The 24,864-nt window shown below is 45.8% G+C and overlaps 1 protein-coding gene across 2 annotated transcripts in view; it reads left to right on the top strand.

Moving 5' to 3' along the window:
• The window catches only part of DCAF12 (DDB1 and CUL4 associated factor 12), a 39,562-nt gene extending 16,457 nt beyond the window's left edge, over nt 1-23,105 (top strand). For both annotated transcript variants that reach the window (XM_066256908.1, XM_066256909.1), the window contains exons 3-9: nt 2,043-2,249; nt 3,323-3,383; nt 14,274-14,467; nt 16,590-16,655; nt 18,222-18,384; nt 19,636-19,814; nt 21,038-23,105. In XM_066256908.1, the coding sequence (XP_066113005.1) occupies nt 2,043-2,249; nt 3,323-3,383; nt 14,274-14,467; nt 16,590-16,655; nt 18,222-18,384; nt 19,636-19,814; nt 21,038-21,196 (1,029 nt within the window). In that variant the 3' untranslated portion in view covers nt 21,197-23,105. The remainder of the gene's footprint in view (nt 1-2,042; nt 2,250-3,322; nt 3,384-14,273; nt 14,468-16,589; nt 16,656-18,221; nt 18,385-19,635; nt 19,815-21,037) is intronic.
• The last annotated feature ends 1,759 nt before the right edge of the window (nt 23,106-24,864 follow it).

Below are 24,864 nucleotides of genomic sequence, written 5' to 3' on the forward strand. Positions count from 1 at the left end.
GAGAGAGATGAGAAGTATCATCAGTTTTTCGTTGTGAGACCTTAGTTTTTCATTGATTACTTCTCATATGTGCCTTGACCATGGGCCTTCAGTAGACTGAGTAACCCCTTGCTCGAGCCAGCGACCTTGGTTCCAAGCTGGTGAACTTTTGCTCAAACCAGATGAGCCCGCACTTAAGCTGGCGACCTCGGGGTCTCAAACCTGGGTCCTCTGCATCCCAGTCCGACGCACTATCCACTGCGCCACCACCTGGTCAAGCTGAGTTGATATTTTTATCCACTGTGCCACCACTGTCAGGCCATTGCTTGATTCTTGTATGTGCCCTGACCAGAGATTGAACCCATAACCTTGGCATATTGGGACGATGCTCTAACCCAGGGGTAGTCAACTTTTTTATACCTACCGCCCACTTTTATATCTCTGTTAGTAGTAAAATTTTCTAACTGCCCACCGGTTCCACAATAATGGTGATTTATAAAGTAGGGAAATAACTTTACTTTTTAAAATTTACAAAGCAGAGTTGCAGAGTTACAGCAAGTTAAAGCATATAATAATAAATATTTGCCAAGTTCTTTTTTTTTTTTTTTTTTTTTTTTTTTGTGGAATAACAAAAGGCTTTACTGAGTACAGAGCATCCCACCCGGGGACGTTCCCTGGCCCCGAAGAAAGATGGAGGAGATGGAGGCCAGAGAAGTCGCGTGCCAAGTTCTTTATGTCAGATTTTCACTAAGTTTGACAGAATAAATCTTTTCTTTTTTTTTTTACAGAGATAGAGAGAGAGATAGGGACAGACAGACAGGAACGGAGAGAGATGAGAAGCATCAATCATCAGTTTTTCCGTTGCGACACCTTAGTTGTTCATTGATTGCTTTCTCATATGTGCCTTGACCGTGGGCCTTCAGCAGACTGAGTAACCCCTTGCTCAAGCCAGCGACCCTGGGTCCAAGCTGGTGAGCTTTGCTCAAACTAGATGAGTCTGCGCTCAAACTGGCAACATCGGGGTCTCGAACATGGGTCCTCCGCATCCCAGTCCGACGCTCTATCCACTGTGCCACCGCCTGGTCAGGTGACAGAATAAATCTTTATAAAATAACTTATTATAGTTAAATCTAACTTTGGTTGCTCCGCTACCACCCACCATGAAAGCTGGAACACCCACTAGTGGGCTGTAGGGACCAGGTTGACTACCGCTGCTCTAACCAACTGAGCTACTCAGCCAGGGTTTTTAGTTGTTGTTGGTTTTTTTTTAAGATTTTATTCATTTGAGAGAGGAGAGAGAGAGAGAGAAAGGATACACAAGGGGAGAAAAACAGGAAGCATCAACTCCCATATGTGCCTTGACCGGGTAAGCCCAGGGTTTTGAATCTGCGACCTGTTTTCCAGGTTGACACTTTATCCACTGCGCCACCACTGGTTAGGCCAGTTTTTAGTTGTTTTTTAATTCATTGGTTTTAGAGGGATATGAAGGGAGAGTGGGAGAAAGAGAGACAGGGAAGTATCCATTTGTTCCATTTAGTTGTGCATTCATTGGTCCCTTCCCATATATGCCGACTCAAAATCGAACCCACAACCTTGGTGTTTCGGGACGACGCTGTAACCAACTGAGCTAACTGATCAGGGCTATAGGTATGTTTAATAGTGGTTGTGATGTGTTCTGGGAATTGTGTTTTGTTTCTACATTTCTATGCATGTGTAGATAGGAACTTGATATCTAAAATATGCCCAAACTGGCAGAAAACCTTTAGTCAGTTAGGTCCATAGTCTAATTCAAGTTCCTTTGAAGCTGTCTTTGAATTCCAAGCAGAATTGACTGCTTCCTAATCTGTGTTCATGTAGCATCGTATACTTATTCTCTGTTATATTTTCTTATTTTCATGTTTCATTTGACTAGTCGCACTGCCCATGCCTTTAATAATTCCCAGTATCTAGCATGTAGTAGGCATTAATTAAATGTTTGATAGATAATGAGGTAAACGGATGTTTATACTTGGTTATCCACATGAAAGAGAAACTATTCAGCTTATATCCCTTTTCTCTTATAGCTCTTTGTGGTGGATGTCCAGACAGGCCAGATTACCAAGATTCCCATTCTGAAGGACCGGGAGCCTGGAGGTATAACCCAGCAGGGCTGTGGTATCCATGCCATAGAGCTGAATCCTTCTAGAACACTGTTAGCCACTGGAGGAGACAATCCCAACAGTCTTGCCGTCTACCGACTGCCTACACTAGATCCTGTGTGTGTAGGAGATGTAAGTTTCCCCAATAATTGTAGTTAGAGATAGCCTGGTTTTTCAGTGGAGTCTGGTAGGTCACATGGACTCTCATCCCACAATCTCCCTGGAAAGGGATAGTTTCTTGTCCATTTCTGCTGACTCTAGGGGCATGGGGGTGAGGTGTTGGAGTAGAGATTTCAGAAATGGAGACTGGACTGCCCATAGGGAGTATCAGATATATTGACAGAGAGCATTTGTTTGATGAAGGGGTGAGCAGTACACCTCAGGGTCCAACAGCAGTGGGTTAGTGTTTGAGTCCAGTTTTCACACGTATTGTACTGCCCATAGTCAGAGAGCAAAGGTTATTAAATCACTCATTCAGCAACTATTGAACTATTTGTGGGCCAGGCATTATTTCAGACACTTGGGGCCTAGCAGTGAATAAAACAGATAAAGCCCCTAGCCTCTTGAAGCTTGCCATTCTAGTGAAGGGAGACAATATATAAACCATATAAACCAATAAATACCAGCAGTACGTCAGAATTGATAAGTGCCATAGAGAAGAGTAAATTCATGTTTAAGCAATAGAAAGTGTGGTGTAGAATGCTATTTCAGATGATAACCTCTTTGATAAGAATCCCATTTGAGCAGGGAGGCTTAAAGGAAATAAGGGTGCCAGCTATGCTGATACCTGGAAGAAAAGAGTTCCAGATAGAAGGAACACCAAAGAGGTCAGTTATAGCTGTTGTCCCAGGAAGCAAGGGGGAGAGCATATGACAAGATTGAAGGGATGAAAGCTGGATGATTATATGTATGAGCCCCAGACAAGACATCCAGAGATGGAAGGCCAGAGCTGTGTCTACCAGACATGCTTATTGCCCACTAAAACCAGTTTCATTCTAACTTTGAGCTCTTCAAGACAGAAGTGAAAGATTGTGGGATCATGCCCTATGCGTTGAAATCACCAGAGATCAGAGTTTTAATTTTTACAAACCTATTTTCAGCCAGACTTGCATGCTTTTCAAGAATGTGCATTATAATCCTTATTTTACTAATTTCCTTTTTTTTTTTTTCCTTCTCTCTGAACCTGAAATTCCCTCCTTTCCAAGGATGGGCACAAGGATTGGATCTTCTCTATTGCATGGATCAATGACACTATGGCTGTGTCTGGTAAAATTGCCTTTTTGTGGGGGTTTTGGTTGGCAGGGAGGGAGGGAAGCCAGAAATTGAAAAGGTTGGTAGTGGCCCTAGCTGGTTGGCTCAGCAATAGAGTGTCAGCCCGGCTCGTGGAAGCCTAGGTTTGATTCTAGGTCAGGGCACACAGAAGTAACCATCTGTTTCTCTACCCCTCCCCCTTTCCCTTCTCTTTCTTTCTTTCTTTCTCTCTCTCTCTCTCTCTCTCTCTCTCTCTTTCTCTTTCTTCCTCTCCCACAGCCATGGCTCAAAAGATTTGAGCAAGTTGGCCCAGGTGCTAAGGATGGCTCCATGGCCTCACCTCAGCCAATAAAATAACTCGGTTGCTAAGCAACAGAACAGCAGCCCCAGATGGACAGAGCATTGCCCTGTAGGGGGCTTGCTGGGTGGATCCTGGTTTTGGGCGCAGGCAGGAGTCTGTCTCTGCCTCCCTGTGTCCCTGCCTCTCAATAGGAAAAAAAGAAAACAATAGGTTAAAAAAAAGAAACGAAGCCTGAGAAGGTGGTGGCACAGTAGACATAGCGTCAGACTGGGACACAGAGGACCCAGGTTCAAAACCCCGAGGTCACCAGCTTGAGCGCGGGCTCATCTGGGTTGAGCAAGGCTCACCAGCTTGAGCCAAGGTAGCTGACTTGAGTCATGGGGTCACTCTCTCTACTGTAGCCTCCTGTCAAGGTACATATGAGAAAGCAATCAATGAACAACTAAGGTGCCACATCAAAGAACTGATGCTTCTCATCTCTCCCCCTGCCTGTATGTCTCTCCCTGTCTATCTCTCTCTGTCACACACAGAAAGAAAAGAAAAGGTGTGAAATGAAAATAGTTCAGTAAACAATCAATCAGCCAGAGGTCAGGAGATCTTGTTTCTGTTAATAGCTCTTGGATAAGTCATTTCTCCTGTATATGCCTAATCTGAAAATGGAGGTACTGGTATACTTCATTTATTACCCATAATCTGCCTTATTCCAAAAACATGTGTGAAGTCGTATTAGATTAGACTAACATTTATTTTGTTTTGTATTGTTTTTTAACATTTTTCTTTATTGAATTTTTTTTTAAGATTTTATTTTTATTCATTTCAGAGAGGGGAAAGAGAGAAGGGGGAGGAGGAACAGGAAGCATCAACTCCCACATGTGTCTTGACCAGGCAAGCACAGGACTTTGAACCGGTGACCTCCGTGTTTGAGGTCAACACCTTATCTACTGTGTCACCACAGGCCAGGCTATTTATTGATTTTTAGAGAGGAAAGGAAAGAGACAGAAAGAGAGAGAACAACATCAGCTTGTTTCACATACTCATGCCATCATTAGTTCTTGTATGTGCCCTGACCAGGGATTGAACCCATAACCTCAGCATACTAAAACAATGCTCTAACCAACTAAGCATCTGACCAGGGCCTAGCCTAAGTTTTTTTTGTTTTTTTGTTTGGTTTGGTTTTTTATTTTGTGACAGAGAGGGACAGATAGGGCCAGACAGGAAGAGAGAGAGATGAGAAACATCAATTCTTCGTTGCGTCTCCTTAGTTGTTCACTGACTGCTTTCACATATGTGCTTTGACTGAGGGGCTACAGCAGAGTGAGTGATCAACCCTTTGCTCAAGCCAGTAACCTTGGACCAACCCAGTGACCTTTGGGCTCAAGCCAACGATCATGGGGTCATGTCTATGATCCCATGCTCAAGCCATCGACCCTGCACTCAAACTGGTAAGCCCACACTCAAGCCGGCAACCTCAGGGTTTCAAACCTGGGTCCTCCGTGTCCCAATTCAACATTCTGTCAACTGTGCCACCACCTGATCAGACCCTAGCCTAATGTGGTTTTTTTTTTACAGAGACTGAGAGAAGGTCAGAGAGAGGGATAGACAGGGATAGACAGACCGGAATGGAGAGATGAGAAGCATCAATCATTAGTTTTTCGTTGCACATTGCGACACCTTAGTTGTTCATTGATTGCTTTCTCATATGTGCCTTGACCGTGGGCCTTCAGCAGACTGAGTAACCCCTTGCTCGAGCCAGCAGCCTTGGGTCCAAGCTGGTGATCTTTTGCTCAAACCAGATGAGCCCTCGCTCAGGCTAGCGACCTCAGGGTCTCGAACCTGGGTCCTCGGCATACCAGTCCGACGCTCTATCCACTGCGCAACCGCCTGGTCAGGCCCTAGCCTAATGTTTTTATGGGCTTTATTAAAACAATGGTTGTTGCCTGACCTTTGGTGATGCGGTAGATAAAGCATAGACCTGAAAACACTGAGGTTGCCAGTTCAAAAGCCCCAGGCTTGTCTGGTCAGGACATATATGGGAATTGGTACTTCCTCACACACACCCCCACTTCTCTTTTTTTTTTTTTTTTTCATTTTTCTGAAGCTGGAAACAGGGAGAGACAGTCAGACAGACTCCCACATGCGCCCAACTGGGATCCACCCGGCACGCCTACCATGGGCAACGCTCTGCCTACCAGGGGGCGACGCTCTGCCCACCAGGGGGCGATGCTCTGCCCATCCTGGGCGTCGCCATGTTGCAACCAGAGCCACTCTAGAGCCTGGGGCAGAGGCCACAGAGCCATCCCCAGCGCCCGGGCCATCTTTGCTCCAATGGAGCCTTGGCTGCGGGAGGGGAAGAGAGAGACAGAGAGGAAAGCACAGCGGAGGGGTGGAGAAGCAAATGGGCGCTTCTCCTGTGTGCCCTGGCCAGAAATCAAACCCGGGTCCTCCACACGCTAGGCCGACGCTACTGCTGAGCCAACCGGCCAGGGCCCCCCACTTCTTTCTAAAAATGAATAAATAAAAAGTCTTAAGAACAAACAAAAAAAAGGCACTGGTTGTTAGTCCCTGGCTGATAGCTCAATTGGTTAGAGTGCTGTCCAGATACACGAAGGTTATGGATTGATCCCCAGTCAGGACACATATAAGAATTAACTGATGGCCTGACCAGGCGGTAGTGCAATGGATAGAGCGTCGTACTGAGATGCAGAGGACCCACGTTCAAACCTGAGGTCGCCAGCTTCATCGCGGGCTCATCTAGCTTGAACATGGGGTCTCTGGCTTGAGGATGGGATCATAGACATGACCCAGTGGTTGCAGGCTCGAGCTCAGAGGTTGCTGGCTTGAGCAAGGGGTCACTTGCTGTGCTGTAGCCTCCAGGTCAAGGCACATATGAGAAAGCAATGAACAACTAAGGTGCCGCAATGAAGAATTGATGCTTCTCATCTCTTTTCCTTCCTGACTGTCCCTATCTGTCCTGTCTGACTTCTCTCTCTCTGTCAAAAATTTAAAAAAAGAGAAAATCAACTGATGAGTGCATGAATAAGTGGAACGAACATATATAGATGTTTCTCTCTACAATCAGTAAAAAAAATTAAAAAATTATAAAACAATAACGTTTTAGAGAAGTTGATGTGTTCTGTAAAGTATTAGGAGCAGTTATTGTTTTCTGTACAACTAACTATATAGTGTTTCTTACTGATTAAAGCTGTATTTTCTTTCCCAGTGGTTGAACAGTCAGAAGAAAATATTAGGGAAATGAGTTTAAAGAAGATAACCTAGAAATACACAAATGATTTCTGGATACGCACAGTAGCCTATGTGATAGACTCAAAGCGCTAACCATTTTTACTAGGTACTCGTGTAAAAATATATCCCCCATTCCAGATTTCCAAATACAAATAATCTTATTAGCCCTGGCTGGGTGGATCAGTGGATAAAGCATCAACCTAGCATGCCAGAGGTCCTGAGTTCAACCTCTGGTCAGGGCATGTACAAAAAGCAATCAATGAGTGCACAACTTAATGGAACAACTAATTGAAATGAGTTGATGCTTCTCTCTCTCTCTCCTTCCCTCTCTCACTTTCTCTTTCTCTCGCTCCCTCTTTCTCTCTCCTTTCTTTCTCTCAAATCAATGAAAATAATTTTTAAATGATCATTTTATTAGTTGCTAAAGTAAGTACTGCACATATATTATCTTCTACAATTCTCAGAGCAGTACTAGAGGGTTTCCATTATTAACCTCATTTCACAAATGGGAAAATTTAGATTATGAGAGATAATATAACTTGCCAAGGTCACACTAATAGTGAGGGATGGAGTCAGGATCTGAATCCAGATCTGACTTCAAAGCCCATACAATACTTAGAAATGCTACTAATAATGTTAAGGGAATATAAATATTTCTTCTTTGGGTTCTTTGCAAGACAATAGAAAATGGAGAGGAGGGGAAATAAATCTAACAAGCATATTCACAGGTCAGAATTGTCCAGCAGTGGTTCAGAAGTTTTTAGATTCTGTTATTTGTTTCCCCAAGGGATGAGAGCGCATAGGCTGCCATCTCACCTCTATAGGGACTCTTCGTATGTCAGTAACCTGCACTAACTTTGGTTGTTGGAAGCCAGGACTTGTCTTTCTTTGAAATCCTGTTATCTCTTTCAGATACCCTGTCAGTGGCCTATGTTTTTAAGCTGATAACTCCCAAGTGTACATTTTTTGAGCAGTAATGGGTTTTAAGAGCATTGCCTCTGATACTAGAGGCCTGAATTTGAATCTTGGTCCTACCACTTATTAGTACTATGATCTTGAGCAAGATACTTAAGCTTTTTGAGAAAGAGTTGGATATCCTTATCTGTAACATGGATAATGATTTTATATACTTTAGAACAGGTGTCCCCCTGAGGCCATTTGTCCGGCTCTCCACCGCACTTCCAGAAGGGGCACCTCTTTCATTGGTGGTCAGTGAGAGGAGCACTGTATGTGGTGGCCCTCCAACGGTCTGAGGGACAGTGAACTTGAACCCTGTGTAAAAAGTTTGGGGACCTCTGCTTTAGAGGGTCACTGGGAAGATGAAATGAGATAATGCGTAGTGGCTGCCATATTAAAACTACTTAATACTTGTTAACCAGTGCTAACTAACATTAGACTTGATGACGAGCATCAACCCTTGAACATTCCACCCCAGAATCAATATATTCAAACTCAACATCTCCATTCCAAGTCTCACCCCGCCATTGACTTTTTTTTTCTTTTTTTTCCTAAGTTGGAAATGGGCAGGCAGTCAGACAGACTCCCGTATGCACCCAACCGGGATCCACCCGGCATGCCCACAAGGGGCGTCGCTCTGCTGCAATCAGAGCCATTCTAGTGCCTGAGGAAGAGGCCACAGAACCATCCTCAGCGCCCGGGCCAACTTTGCTCCAGTGGAGCCTTGACTGCGGGAGGGGAAGAGAGAGACAGAGAGGAAGGAGAGGGGGACGGGTGGAGAAGCAGATGGGCGCTTCTCCTGTGTGCCCTGGCCGGGAATCGAACCTGGGACTCCTGCATGCTAGGCCAACGCTCTACCACTGAGCCAACCGGCCAGGGCCGCCATTGACATATTTTGTTTAGTGCTCCCACCTCTACCCAGGTGCATAGCTTGAGAACGAAAACTTGTCTTAGGCTCTTGACTCTCCTTAGATTATCAAACCATTTTGATACTATTTTCTAAAATATCTCTATGCCCTGGCTGGATAGCTCAATTGGTTAGAGCAGAGGTCAACCTTTTTACACCTACAGCCCACTTTTGTATCTCTGTTAGTAGTAAAATTTTCTAACTACCCACCGGTTCCACAGTAATGGTGATTTATATAGTAGGGAAGTAACTTTACCCTATAAAATTTATAAAATAGAGTTACAGCAAGTTAAAGCATATAATAACCTGACCAGGCAGTGGCGCAGTGGATAGAGCGTTGGACTGGGATGCGGAGAACCCAGGTTTGAGACCCCAAGGTCGCCAGCTTGAGCGTGGGCCCATCTGTTTGGAGCAAAGCTCACCAGCTTGGACCCAAGGTCGCTGGCTCGAGCAAGGGGTTACTAGGTCTGCTGAAGGCCCGCGGTCAAAGCACATATGAGAAAGCAATCAATGAACAACTAAGGTGTCACAGCGCGCAACGAAAACTAATGATTGATGCTCTCATATCTCCATTCCTGTCTGTCTGTCCCTGTCTATCCCTCTCTCTGACTCGCTCTCTTTTTTCTTTTTCTTTTTTTTTTTGTATTTTTCTGAAGTTGGAAACGGGGAGAGACAGTCAGACAGACTCCCGCATGCGCCCCACCGGGATCCACCGGGCATGCCCACCAGGGGCGAGGCGATGCCCACCAGGGGGCGATGCCCCGCCCCTCCAGGGGCATCGCTCTGCCATGACCAGAGCCACTCTAGCGCCTGGGGCAGAGGCCAAGGAGCCATCCCCAGCACCCGGGCCATCTTTGCTCCAATGGAGCCTTGGCTGCGGGAGGGGAAGAGAGAGACAGAGAAGGAGGGGGGGGCAGGGGTGGAGAATCAAATGGGCACGTCTCCTATGTGTCCTGGCCGGGAATCGAACCCGGGTCCCTTGCACGCCAGGCCGACGCTCTACTGCTGAGCCAACCGGCCAGGGCCTGACTCTTTATGGAAAAAAAAAAGCATATAATAATAATTACTTACCAAGTACTTTATGTCGGATTTTCGCTGTTTGGCAGAAAAATCTTTTTTCCTTTTGTATTTTTCTGAAGTTGGAAATGGGGAGGCAGTCAGACAGACTCCCAGGCATGCCCACCAGGGGGCGATGCTCTGCCCATCTGGGGCATTGCTCTGTTGCAATCGGAGCCATTCTAGTAGTACCTGAGGCAGAGGCCATAGAGCCACCCCCAGCGCCCGGGCCAACTTTGCTCCAGTGGAGCCTTGGCTGTGTGAGGGGAAGAGAAAGACAGAGAGGAAGGAGAGGGGGACGGGTGGATAAACAGATGGGCGCTTCTCCTGTGTGCCCTCGCCGAGAATTGAACCCGGGACTCCTGCACGCCAGGCTGATGCTCTACCACTGAGCCAACCGGCCAGGGCCTGGCAGAAAAATCTTTGTAAAACAACTTGCTATAGTTAAATCTTATCTTTTTATTTATACTTTGGTTGCTCCGCTACCGCCCACCATGAAAGCTGGAACACCCACTAGTGGGCAGTAGGGACCAGGTTGACTACCACTGGGTTAGAGCATTGTCCCCATAAGCAAAGTTGCTCGTTTCATCCCAGTTCAAGCACATAACATAAACAGATTGATGTTTCTGTCTGTGTGCCTGTCTCTCTGTCTCGCTAAAACCAATAAATAAAAAAAGTATGATGGCCCTGGCCCGTTGGCTCAGCGGTAAAGCGTTGGCCTGGCGTGGCCTGGTGTGCGGGGCACCCGGGTTCGATTCCCGGCCAGGGCACATAGGAGAAGCGCCCATTTGCTTCTCCACCCCCCCCCCCTTCCTCTCTGTCTCTCTCTTCCCCTCCCGCAGCCAAGGCTCCATTGGAGCAAAGATGGCCCGGGCGCTGGGATAGCTCCTTGGCCTCTGCCCCAGGCACTAGAGTGGCTCTGGTCACGGCAGAGCGATGCCCCCTGGTGGGCAGAGCTTCGCCCCTGGTGGGCGTACCGGGTGGGTCCTGGTCGGGCGCATGCGGGGAGTCTGTCTGACTGTCTCTCCCCGTTTCCGGCTTCAGAAAAATACAAAAAAAAAAAAAAAAAGTGTGACATATCTCTATATTCATTAATTTCTATCTTTGTTTGTTTAAAGGTTTTATTTATTGATTTTATGAGGTGGAGGGTGGGGATGAGAAGTAGTTGCTGTAACTGTTCTTTGCTTGCTTATCATAAGTGCCCTCAGCAAGCAAGCCCAGGGTTTCAAACTGGCGCTCTTGGTGCTCCAGGTAGGCGCTATATCCCCTACGCCACCACAGGTCAGGCCTTTTCTCACTTTACTCATGCTCATCATCTACTTCTTGAGTTACCCAAGTATTCTTCCGTATTTTCTGCTTTTAGCCTTGTCTCCTCCAATTTAATCTTCATGTTCTTTAAATAATTTTTCCTTTGGGCCCTGGCCGGTTGGCTCAGTGGTAGAGCGTCGGCCTGGCGTGCAGAAGAAGTCCCAGGTTCGATTCCCGGCCAGGGCACACAGGAGAGGCGCCCATCTGCTTCTCCACCCCTCCCCCTCTCCTTCCTCTCTGTCTCTATCTTCCCCTCCTGCAGCAGAGGCTCCATTGGAGCAAAGATGGCCCGGACGCTTGGGATAGCTCCTTGGCCTCTGCCCCAGGCGCTAGAGTGGCTCTGGTCGCGACACAGCGACGCCCCCTGGTGGGCAGAGCGTCGCCCCCTGGTGGGCGTGCTGGGTGGATCCCGGTCGGGCAGATGCGGGAGTCTGTCTATTCCCGTTTCCAGCTTCAGAAAAATACAAAAAAATAATAATAATTTTTCTTTTGTCTCTAAAATCAGTTTTTTTTCTTGTTGTAAAAGTAATACATGTAAGAAATGTTAAAAATACAGGTAAAAAAGAAAGAAAAGGAAACTACGTGAGCGACTGTCGTTTTTAGAATTTTTTAAAATTTAAAAAATTCGGCCCTGGCCGGTTGGTTCAGTGGTAGAGCGTCGGCCTGGCGTGTAGAAGTCCCAGGTTCGATTCCCGGCCAGGGCACACAGGAGAAGCGCCCATCTGCTTCTCCACCCCTCCCCCTCTCCTTCCTCTCTGTCTCTCTCTTCCCCTCCTGCAGCCAAGGCTCCATTGGAGCAAAGATGGCCCGGGCGCTGGGCGCTGGGGATGGCTCCTTGGCCTCTGCCCCAGGCGCTACAGTGGCTCTGGTCGCAGCAGAGTGACGCCCCGGAGGGGCAGAGCATCGCCCCCTGGTGGGCGTGCCGGGTGGATCCCGGTTGGGCGCATGCGGGAGTCTGTCTGACTGTCTCTCCCCGTTTCTAGCTTCAGAAAAATTAAAAAAAAAAAATTTTTATTTAATTCTTTCAATGTTTTAGTGTGCTTGAAGTTTTTCATAATAAAACTTGCACAATAAAACCCGTGTAGTTCTCCAAATGTGCCCCTCTCAGGCCTTCTCTAGGTTTCACCATGATGAACCCACTGCTTTGAATTCCTGCCCACAATCATTATGATGCAAACAAATGGATATTTCTGCCATGTTAGACAATTTTTACTACAAAGCATTTAGGAGATTTCAATGTGGAAAGGGCACCTTCTGGTTTCGAAGTAGAGTTGGCAGTAACTTTACTTACTGGAAAGGAATTTTAATACCATGATTTTTAATTTATTTTAATTTTTTTTGCTGGTTCTTGATAATCTTTTATAACTATACCTTAGCCATATTGTTGGACATATAGATTGTTCTGAATAAACATCTCTGTATATAGGTCTTTTTTCTTTCTTTCTTTTTACAGAGACAGAGTCAGAGAGAAAGATAGACAGGGACAGACAGACAGGAATGGAGAGATGAGAAGCATCAATCATTAGTTTCTCGTTGCGCATTGTGACACCTTAGTTGTTCATTGATTGCTTTCTCATATGAGCCTTGACCGTGGGCCTTCAGCAGACCAAGTAACTCCTTGCTCAAGCCAGTGACCTTGGGCTCAAGCTGGTGAGCTTTTGTTCAAACCAGATGAGCCTGCACTCAAGCTGGTGACCTCGAGGTCTCAAACCTGGGTCTTCCGCATCCCAGTCCGACGCTCTATCCACTGCACCACTGCCTGGTCAGGCTATATGGGTCTTATCATAGGGGATTATTTCTAGATGGGAACACAGACTTCTGGGTTTTGCTGCAGATTGCTCAGATGTACTCTAGAAAAATGGTCCAATTTTAGCTTACCACCAGCAGGGTATTTAGGACTAACTTAAAAGAAAAATATTCCTACCTGATCAGGCAGTTGTGCAGTGGATAGAGCGTTGGACTGGGATGCGAAGGACCCAAGTTTGAAACCCTGAGGTTACTGGCTTGTGTACGGGCTCACCAGCTTGTATGCGGGATAGCCAGTTTGAGTGCAGGCTTGCCAGCTTAAGCACACGGTCTCTGGCTTTGAGCATGAGATCATAGACATGACCCAGTAGTCACTGGCTTGAGCAAGGGATCACTTGCTTTGCTGTAGCCCCCTAGTCAAAGCACACATGAGAAAGTAGTCAATGAATAACTTAAGGAGCCACAACAAAGAACTGATGCTTCTTATCTCTCTCCCTTCCTGTCTGTTCCTATCTGTCTCTGTCACCAAAAAAATAATTAAAAAATAAAGAAAAATCTTCCTAGTTTTTTAAGTATTTCATTATTGTTTGCTAAGTAAAATTATCTTTTTAAGCATTTTATGTAGAGCAGTCATTCTTAATACAAGGGTTATTGTTTCTATGGGTCCATGGAAAGCCTTCAAGAGGCCTATGAACCTTCTTGACAGTAAATTGTACAATGTGGTATTTTGTGTATTTTTCTAGAGAAATTGCTGAGTCTCCCAAGGGGTGGTGGGTACAAGACTCAAAAAATGTTAAGCATCAGGTTATGTAAAGTGGAGATTTCCAAACCTTACTGCCCAATTGAATTGCCTATGTGTGCATGCTGCATGCCCAAGTGACCTAAGCATTTGGCTTGGAAAATTACTGAGCTTTATCAAACTCCTTTTGGAAAAATCTTACCAACCATCCTATGCTTAAAGGTATTTATTTTTTAAAATTTATTGATTGATCTTTTGAGAGACAGAGGAGGGGAGAGAGAGGGAGGAGCATTCATTTGTCATTCCACTTAGTTGTATATTCACTGGTTACTTTGCCTGTGTGCCCTGACCAGGGATTGAACCTACAACCTTGTCCTCTTGGCACAAGGTCCTTACTGACTAAGCTAACTAGCCAGGGCTTAAAAGTTATATTTTAACTTCTAAACCTTAGTCAAATCATCCCCTTGGTGTAGCTATTAAAATGCATACTGCTCTCTATTTGGGGGGGTGTCACCGGACCAAACTTCAGTGCATATGAAGATATCTGATGCACAAAGATATAGATTAAAAAAGCCCATCTTGGTTTCTGTGGGACTTTCCTATGGTGTGGTGGCTATGTCTGACATCTGTGGTCTCCTTGACTTGCAGGCTCACGTGATGGTTCTATGGGACTTTGGGAGGTGACGGACGATGTGTTGACCAGAAGTGATGCAAGGCACAATGTGTCACAGGTCCCGGTGTATGCTCACATCACTCACAAGGCCTTAAAGGACATCCCCAAGGAAAACACAAACCCTGACAATTGCAAGGTCCGTGCTCTGGCCTTCAACAACAAGAACAAGGTAATGAACATGCCAAAGGTTCCCTGAAGCTTATTACTCTTGCTTCAACTTCTTGGCTTATGTCTTGGAAGATATACTTCCCCTCTCCTTCCCCAAGTCAGTGCGTGCTACATAGCTCAGTTCTGAGTCCACAAACCATCTTTTTTTTTTTTTTTTTTTTTAAGTGTTTTTTTATTGTTTTTTTCTAAGGTTTTCAATTTATTCATTTTAGAGAGGAGAGAGAAAGGGGGAGAGAGAGACAGAGACAGAGAGAGAAGGTGGGGAGGAGCAGGAAGCATCAACTCCCATATGTGCCTTGACCAGGTAAGCCCAGGGTTTTGAACCGGCAACCTCAGCATCTCCAGGTTGATGCTTTATCCACTGCGCCACCACAGGTCAGGCACAAACCATCTTTTGAAGGCTAAAGGTTGCTGAGGAGAAATTATAACAGATTGCAAAACACACCCTTTGTATTGCGGTCTGTCGTATTTTCTGGATGGTCCATATTTGTGGGTCAGCATCTCAGTTTCGTCTGGGCCACTCTGATTTGACTCTTATTTATATATGCCTTTGCAGGTGCTCTTTTTTGGGTGTGATTTTCATATATGTCTCTGAAAGCAATCACTTTTTTTCTCTTTGGTATTCTATTCAGTTTCTTTTTATTCTTTTTTTTTTTTTTTTGAAAACAAGATTTTTTTTTTTTTTTAATTTTATTTATTTATTTTTTACAGAGACAGAGAGTGAGTCAGAGAGAGGGATAGACAGGGACAAACAGACAGGAACGGAGAGAGATGAGAAGCATCAATCATTAGTTTTTCATTGCGCGTTGCAACACCTTAGTTGTTCATTGATTGCTTTCTCACATGTGCCTTGACCGCGGGCCTTCAGCAACCCCTTGCTGGAGCCAGCGACCTTGGGTCCAAGCTGGTGAGCCTCGCTCAAACCAGATGAGCCCGCACTCAAGCTGGCGACCTCGGGGTCTCGAACCTGGGTCCTTCCGCATCCCAGTCCGATGCTCTATCCACTGCGCCACCACCAGGTCAGGCTCTTTTTATTCTTCACTGCCTCTTCTCAACACTGCCACCAGATCTTACCTAAACATTGAGTTAGGTCTCTTGAAACTGGTGTTGGGATGGAGATGCAGAGCCAGAAGAGAAGTGGTTCTCCCAAAACCTGAATCAGGCCTCTTATTTCCCTTCCATATTTATGGCTTAGGGATAAACTTATGTCCTAGTTTAGACCCTCTACTTATATGAGCTCTCACACTTACAAAACTGTCCTTTATGTGTGTACTCTGCTCTGTCAAACAGGATGTCACGGGCATGATTGCATAGTAAGAGCTTTTTTTTTCTTTTTTTTTTTTCAGAGAGAGGGATAGACAAGGACAGACAGGAATGGAGAGATGAGAAGCATCAATAATTTTTTGTTGCGCATTGCAACACCTTAGTTGTTCATTGATTGCTTTCTCATATGTGCCTTGACCAGGGGGCTCCAGCAGACCGAGTAACCCCTTGCTCGAGCCAGCAACCTTGGGTCCAAGCTGGTGAGCTTTTGCTCAAACCAGATGAGCCCGCGCTCAAGCTGGCGACCTCGGGGTCTCAAACCTGGGTCTTCGGCATCCCAGTCTGATGCTCTATCCACTGCGCCACCAGCTGGTCAGGCGGTAAGGGCTTTTTTTTTTTTTTTTTTTTTTTGTAAATTTTATTCATTTTAGAGAGAGGAGACAGAGACAGATAGAGAAGGGAGGGAGGAAGGAGCAGGAAGCATCAACTCCCATATGTGCCTTGACTAGGGAAACCTGGGGTTTCAAACCAGCTACCTCAGCATTTTAGGTCGACGCTTTTACCCACTTGCGCCACCACAGGTCAGGCTGGTAAGGGCTTTTTGAACCATGATTATCTACGTTATTGCTAGAGACTGGACTTGCTTCTTGGGTCTTCTCAAGAAGCAACATCAACTTAATAAGCTGTCTAGCTACATTCCATAGCGCTGATAATGAGATGACACTCCCTGGTACCCATGCTGGAATCATGGGATAGGAATGAAGAGTGGGAGGACCTGAACTTCAGGGTCTTCTCCTGCTTACCATTGTATATTAGTTGCTACAGATTGGAATATAACTGTTTTTTTATTGCTCTTATAGGAATTGGGAGCCGTATCTCTGGATGGCTACTTTCATCTCTGGAAGGCCGAAAATACACTGTCTAAGGTGTGATGAACATGAATTAGTAGTTTTACCTAAAAATTCACCTTATGGTTAAATTTTAATACTTTAATTCTCTCTGAGTCTCTTCCTTTTTATCTAAAGCATCAGTACTCCAAGGGTCTGTGCATGTTATTCCATGGTCCATGCAATCCTGAGTCAGGCATGCTTCTCTTAAAGTCTTTAAAAGAGATCAGAGGAAGCAATTCTTTCACATTGCAAGGGCTTGCTTAGAGGCTTCTTTAACAGTCAACCAAATCCGCAACGCATTTAAACATTTGCTTATGGATTGTTGATTTTGGCATGTTATGAGTGCAGGAAAACCTAAATGTTAGGAACTAATGCAACTGAAATAATTAAAATAAGATAAATCATCCCTGAAATAGTCATGTAAGGTAATGAGGATGTGGATTTAATTTATAATATTTACAAGCAACTTTTGCATAAAGTTAAACCTACCTGTGGATTATTTGCCCTCTTATCCCAGAGGCCTTTGCTGCTTGTTACTTCTGTGATAGACTTTTTCTTAAGAGGAATAAGAGCCTCAGAAATTATTCCTTCATGTCACAGTAGCCATTGAGCTCCCACTTGATTGGTGCCTTACATGCAGTAGGCAGCCAGTGAGAATTGGCTGAATGACAAGGATCATGGGTTAAGACTGAGTGGGGTTATCTGGGGTTGAGCCAGTACCATGAGTAAGTACACTTTCAGTAGCATGCAACCCCTATACAATTGGGGAGTTAGGTTGAGGGTATCCAGAATTGAGGCCCTTCATCTGAAGAGCAATGAGAAGGGTGGTGGCTCTTCCTGGCAAAGAGAACAGAGTGGGACCTTGGTTTTAATGCCCTGGGGTTATCCCAGGAAATAACCTACAGGTCTTGGCCTTTCTTGCAGCTTCTGATTATTTAATTCCAGCTTGACCTTTTCCCCTAGGCCTAGCCAATCCTATTCAGTACCTAGATCTTATTGTTTATTACAGTCACCCTCTCTCTTACATACCTAGCTGTGGAGCAGGGTGTTATTTTATTAATTGGGGCTTGTGGGGTTTTTTTTGTTTTGTTTTGTTTTGTTTTGTTTTTGTATTTTTCTGAAGCTGGAAACGGGGAGAGACAGTCAGACAGACTCCCGCATGCGCCCGACCGGGATGATCCACCCAGCACGCCCACCAGGGGCGAGGCTCTGCCCCTCCGGGGGCGTTGATCAGAGCCACTCTAGCGCCTGGGGCAGAGGCCAAGGAGCCATCCCCAATGCCCAGGTCATCTTTGCTCCAATGGAGTCTTGGCTGCGGGAGGGGAAGAGAGAGACAGAGAGGAAGGAGGGGGTGGGGGTGGAGAAGCAGATGGACGCTTCTCCTATGTTCCCTGGCCGGGAATCGAACCCGAGTCCCCCGCACTCCAGGCCGACGCTCTACCGCTGAGCCAACCGGCCAGGGCCTTGTGGGGGGGTTTTTGTCTCTAACTTTGTGTCCTTTTATATAAGGGAAAGCCCATGGAAGTGGGTGTTTAAGAACAGTGTTCTGTCCTATGCTGTCTGGTGATGCCATGGGTGCATCTCTTTTCTCTGTGTTTTCAGCTCCTCTCCATCAAACTGCCATATTGCCGTGAGAATGTGTGTCTGGCTTATGGTAGTGAATGGTCAGTATATGCAGTGGGCTCCCAAGCTCATGTCTCCTTCTTGGATCCACGGCAGCCGTCATATAACATCAGGTCTGTTTGCTCCAGGGAGCGAGGCAGTGGTAAGAGTCCTGTGTTTCGGATTTGTTTGTTTTCAGTTATAGTTATGTGCTCACAGTTCAGAACAGAGAATAATGTGTGTAATAAGAGCAGTAAGGGAAAGAATAAATAGGTTTCACTGGAATGATACCTGCAATGAAAAATTTTAAGAGATTTTGCTTACTGTTAACAGGAGTAGGTTTTATACCTAATAAGGAAATACTGGTCCTGGCCAGTTTGCTCAGTGGTAGAGCATGGGCCCAGCATGTGAATGTCCCGGGTTCAATTCCCGGTCAAGGCACACAGATGTGACCATCTACTTCCCAACCCTCCCCCTTCTCTCTCTCTCTCTCTCCCTCTCTCTCTCTCTCTCTCTCTCTCTCTCTCTCTCTCTCTCTCTCTCTCTCTCTCTCCTACTCCCGCAGCAATGGCTTGATTGGAGTGCATCAGCCCCAGGTTTTGAGGATGGCTCCATAAAACCTCTGCCTCAGGTGCTAAAAATAGCTCAGTTGTGAACATGGCTCCAGATGGGCAGAGCATTGGCCCAAGGTGGGGTTGCCAGATAGATCCTGGTCAAGCACATGCAGGAGTCTGTCTCTCTATCTCTCCTCCTCTCACTTGGAAAAAAAGGGGAAAAAAGGAAATACTGATTCCACAAATGTTATCCAGCAGCTCTTATGTGCCTAGACATCTTTATGTCTCATGCACTTACTTGATCCACAGATGGATCCATAGATCCTTATGACCCAAAGTGGTTAGGTGACTTGTTTTAAATTCATACTGTGAGAAACAGTTCTTTGGATGTTTCAGCTCTAAGCTGTATGCCACCCTCATAACACACTTAATACCAGCTAAAGACCTCTTCCAGTGCCTCAGTAATGATTTTATATCTTTATTAATATGCAGGCTACCCTCTGTTTCAGTATAGGTTGGACACAATATAATGGAGAAATGCTTAGAGTTATGAATAATAGTTCTAGAGTTGAGTCTGGGGGAGGCAAGGAGGTTCAGGGTGCACTTATGGTCTTAGGCCAGAAGCATCTTGTGCATCATCAACTGGCCCTTCTCTGAGGCTAATAGGAAAGTACATGTTAGTTATATGGATGCCACTATGACATCAGGATTCTCCAGCTTGCACATGAGCTATGCCTGCCATGGGAAAGGCACTGTCTGGTACTTGGGGGTACCATGTGAACTCGGTGTCACAGAAATTCAGGCTAGCACACTGTCAAGTGCATACTCCTTCTGATCATTCCCCTTTATTTTTCTCTCAGGGATCCGGTCTGTGAGCTTTTATGAGCACATTATCACTGTGGGCACAGGGCAAGGCTCCCTGCTGTTCTACGACATCCGAGCTCAGAGATTCCTGGAAGAGAGGCTCTCAGCTTGTTATGGGTCCAAGCCCAGACTAGCAGGAGAGAATCTGAAACTAACCACTGGCAAAGGCTGGCTGGTAAGTGAGCCCCCCTGCCCAACATGCTTACTGGACAGTGACAGAAAAATTGCTCTATTCACCCACTCCTATTGACACACCAGTATTCACATACTTTTCCACTAGTAAAAAGGACTCCCCGGCCCTGGTCGGTTGGCTCAGTGGTAGAGCATCGGCCTGGCGTGCAGGAGTCCCGGGTTCAATTCCTGCCTAGGGCACACAGGAGAAGCGCCCATCTGCTTCTCTACCCCTCCCCCTCTCCTTCCTCCCTGTCTCTCTCTTCCCCTCCCGCAGCCAAGCATCGCCCCCTGGTGGGCATGCCGGGTGGATCTCTGTTGGGCACATGCGGGAGTCTGTCTGACTGCCTCCCCGTTTCCAGCTTGGGGGGCGGGGGGGGGCTCCCCGGACCAGGGGCACTTTCACTTGATTTTGCTTTTGTGCCTGCATATCTGTGGCGAAGCAGGCCCCATGAGACACAATAGTTGACCTAGGGTCACCACCACCACCAGGTGATAATAGAGCAGGAAGGCAAAGGATCCTCCTGCTGAGGCTGCCAGTGAATTATTAAAAAGTTTGGTTCTGGCCCTGGCCGGTTGGCTCAGCGGTAGAGCGTCGGCCTAGCATGCGGAGGACCCGGGTTCGATTCCCGGCCAGGGCACACAGGAGAAGCGCCCATTTGCTTCTCCACCCCTCCGCCGCGCTTTCCTCTCTGTCTCTCTCTTCCCCTCCCGCAGCCAAGGCTCCATTGGAGCAGAGATGGCCCGGGCGCTGGGGATGGCTCTGTGGCCTCTGCCTCAGGCGCTAGAGTGGCTCTGGTCGCAATATGGCGATGCCCAGGATGGGCAGAGCATCGCCCCCTGGTGGGCAGAGCATCGCCCCTGGTGGGCGTGCCGGGTGGATCCCGGTCGGGCGCATGCGGGAGTCTGTCTGACTGTCTCTCCCCGTTTCCAGCTTCAGAAAAATGAAAAAATGAAAAAAAAAAATGAAAAAAAAAAAAAAAAGTTTGGTTCTAGCTATCCTGAGAAGACCTTTGGTTTATATAGCAATTCTTCAGCCTCCTCAGTTTCTCCCTAATGTTCACTTGGAAAAATGAGGCCCCCATTCACATAAGTATCAATCTCCTAACATCAGAGTACAGTTCTCTTCTCTTAAAGAGACCCGGAAGCATTCCTGTCCCTTCTTTTGCCCCCTTTTCCTGTCGAATGGTGTAGAGGTGCTAACAGAATCTCTTTCTCTTCCCATAGAATCATGATGAAACCTGGAGGAATTATTTTTCGGACATTGATTTCTTCCCCAATGCTGTTTACACCCACTGCTACGACTCATCTGGAACAAAACTCTTTGTGGCCGGAGGTCCCCTCCCTTCAGGGCTCCATGGAAACTATGCCGGGCTCTGGAGTTAATGACAACTAACTCTCCCAAAATGCAGAGATTTACACTAACTTCCATCCTCTGTTTCCTCATTTCTTCTTTTGATTTTTTCCAGTTGTGTGAGGCCGTCATATTTTAGTGGGAACACCAGTGTTTGCCTATGGTTTAGGCTCTAGGCAGAAAAAAGCTCTGTATAGAAATCTGAAGGTTTTGTTTGTTTTTTCCCCTTTTGGTAATCAGAATTTTCCTTTTTTTTTTTTCTGGTTTCTCAACCAAATGTTTTTAGTCCTTTTTTATTTTTATTTTTTCCCAAGTGACACACACTTTCCCCTCTGATTTCTTTAGGCTGACTTAGTCATTCTCACCCTTACTTCACTTGAGAAAGTAGGGTTCCTTTACAATTATGTGGTTGCTGTCAGACTTTCTGTGAAAGTTTGGGGGCTGTGTGTGTGTGTGTGTGTGTGTGTGAACTTGTGTACCTGTAAGTACTATGTGTTACTGAAATTACTTGGAGTGAGGATTACTTGTAATTAAAATATTTATGAAAGAAACAACTTTATTCACAGAGTCCAGCTTTGGGACTATTCTTTATCTTGTTTTTTAAAGTCTGATAACACTGATTATAGAAAATCAAAACAGTAAGAAAAATCACCAGGAAAACCTTTTGAGTTAGATTGCAGACTTCCTGAGGACTCTTGTGCCAGCCAGGACTCCAAAGTGATCCATCCCATCTGCCCATGTGTGTGTCCAGCTGAGAACACTTGTGGTTATGTGTCACTTTCACTTCAACTTCCCATCTGCCTAGCCGCTGGCCACTCCCTTAAAACCTCCATCCAAATGCAGCTCTGGAGGCCACAGAAGGCTTGGTAGAACTTGGTAAAGAAAATCCCCATCCCAGCTTCCCTCGCTCTCCCCTCAGACAAGACCTGATGTAATATATCAGGCCTGGAGCTGGGGGTCTCAAGTCAGCTAAGATTAGCATTCTCAGTCCCCTCGGCTTTGGGGAGAAACTTCCCCTTTCCCTTTCTTCCATTCTTCCCAGTGAGTTTTACTTTTTGTTTTCTAATTTGGGTTGTCCGGGAGGGTGGGGGTGAATAGGGGTTTTTATCTGTGTGAGTGAGTGCTTCATGTGTGTAATGTTTGTGTTCTTAATACAGTGGGACTGGGGTTGAAGCCATCTATCCCACCCTGTAGGCTCTGCCCTAGGATGGTGATGGGGTGGCCTGCAGCCACCAGCATTGTGCATGTTAAAAGCATTGATATGATTAGTACTTTGTTTCTTCCTTGAACTGTCTAATCTGAGGTTTTTAAATTTGCTGGCACCTGATTGACCGTGATGTCCAGTTATTCCTTGCTTTTTACGCATCATGTTGCAGATAACAGCTGTTTCTACCCTCAAATCTTTCTCCATTGGAAGCACATACCCTGCTTCTGTCAACAACCCATTCTGGGGAAAGGAAAAGTCATATCTATTCCTGTATTCCAGGTTCTAAGTTGCTCTCCTAGTCATCTCTCTCTGTTCCAGGTTAAGTGGGGGGATTTTGAAAAGAGTGTCTGCTTGATGATGGCTGGTGGGAGGGAAGTATGGAAGTATCTTGGTGGTATGGTGCGTATACCAGGTTCCAGAATTCTCATCTTCTAACCTAGAGAAATAGGTGCTATAAACAGGGAACTAAGCAAAATGCTGGATGCTGTAGATCTTTTGTCTTAATTTTTTTCTATTAAACTACAGGCTGTGGATTTCTTAGTTCTCACAGAACTTCTATCATTTTAAACAACTTGTGTATTAAAAAAAAACAAAAAACCTTAAGTTCTCAAGTAGGATGTTTTGTACTGTTGCCAGACCCTCTTCTGTGATGGGTAATATGTTTGATTTTTTGTTTTAAAAAATGTAGCACTTGACTTTTTGCCAAGTAAAAAAATAAATACTATTCCAGTGCAGAGTGGTTTGACTGAGTATGTTTAACCAAAAGGCAGCATGTAAAAAGCCCTAAATAACTGGTTGGGGTGCTAGGATTGCTTAGAGCAAAAGGGAAATACAAGTGTTCCCTCAAGGTTAAAGGCATGTCAAGTGCAAACAAACACTAGAATCCGCTTGCTCTTGGTCCCCAGCTCTGGGCCAAGATCAGTTACTTTGGGATCCTCTTAGGTAAACTAGGGTTTGTGGTAGGCCGTCTGCTTCAGTGGAAGGGGTCCTGAGAATGACTGAAAGTGGCTACACAGTGCTCTGGGAATAGGACATTATTTTGTTTTTGAAGTTGGAACCATAGCTGTCCTTTGTAAGAGGAAGACATAGATCATTGTAAATGATGGTCTTCCCAGAGCCTGATTAGGGCTGTAACTGAGAAAAAGGCCTCACGGTCATCTCTGGAAGACCCATCGGAGCTGGGCCACAGAGCCAGGCAAGGCAGTATATATTTATTTCTGTCACATGGCACTTGTTCCTTTCCAGGACAAGCTGCATACAGCTGCTTTTTGCTCCTGCCTTCAAGAGATTGGTTCTGGGCCTGACCTGTGGTGGCGCAGTGCGATAAAGCGTCGACCTGGAACACTGAGGTCGCCAGTTCAAAACCATGGCCTTGCCTGGTCAAGGCACATATGGGAGTTGATGCTTTCTGCTCCTCCCCCTTCTCTCTCTCTCTCTCTCTCTCTCTCTCTCTCTCACACACACACTCCTCTCTCTCTAAAAAAAAAAATCAATAAATAAAATATATATATAAAAAAAAAAAGAGATTGGTTCCGCCTGACCAGGTGGTGGCGCAGTAAGTAGAGTGTCATATTGGGATGCAGAGGACCCAGGTTTGAAACTGCAGTCGCTGGCTTAAGCACAGGTTCATCCGGCTAGAGTGCTGGTTTGAGCACGGTCACTGGCTTGAGTGTAGGATCATAGACATGACCCCCATGGTCGCTGGCTTGAGCCCAAGGTTGCTCGCTTGAGCAAGAGGTCACTCATTCTGCTGTAGCCCCTTCCTCCCCTGGTTAAGGCACATGAGAAAGCAATCAATGAATAACTAGGGTACTGCAATGAAGAATTGATGCTTCTCATCTGTCTCTCTGGCTCTGTAATAAAAAATATAAATAAGAACATGGCTCACACAGGTACCTATTTATATGAGTAAAGGCTGCAAAACAGGAAGGGGACCTGACCAGGTGGTAGCATAGTAGATAGAGCATTGAGTTGAGGACCCAGATTCAGGACCCTGAGGTCGCCAGCTTGATCGTGGGGTTGCTGGCTTGAGTGTAGGATCATAGCATAGACATGACCCCATGATCACTTGCTTGAGGCCCAAGGTTGCTGGCTCAGCTGGAGCCCCAAGGCACAAACAAGAAAGCAATCAACAAGTAAAACTGGAACTGCAAGTTGATGCTTCTCATCTCTACCTTCCTGTGTGTCTGTCTCTCTCACTAAAAAAGCAAACAAAACACAGGAAAGGGAAGAGGAATGAATTGAAGCAATTGAAAGGGTTCCTATTGGAAAAGTCACATTTGGAAATGGACTGAAATTAGCTTTTTCCAAAATTAAGTGTTTAGAATTTCCAACCCATGGAACAGTCACTGGTGTTTGCAAAATGTTCCATGGTTAAATTATTGGAGAAATATAGATTAAAACACATGGTTCTTGTGCCTGACCTGTGGTGGCGCAGTGGATAAAGCGTCGACCTGGAATGCTGAGGTCGCCGGTTCAAAACCCTGGGATTAC

This window comes from Saccopteryx bilineata, chromosome 2 (genome assembly GCF_036850765.1).
Source record: "Saccopteryx bilineata isolate mSacBil1 chromosome 2, mSacBil1_pri_phased_curated, whole genome shotgun sequence".
In the NCBI taxonomy this organism is placed as follows: domain Eukaryota; kingdom Metazoa; phylum Chordata; class Mammalia; order Chiroptera; family Emballonuridae; genus Saccopteryx; species Saccopteryx bilineata.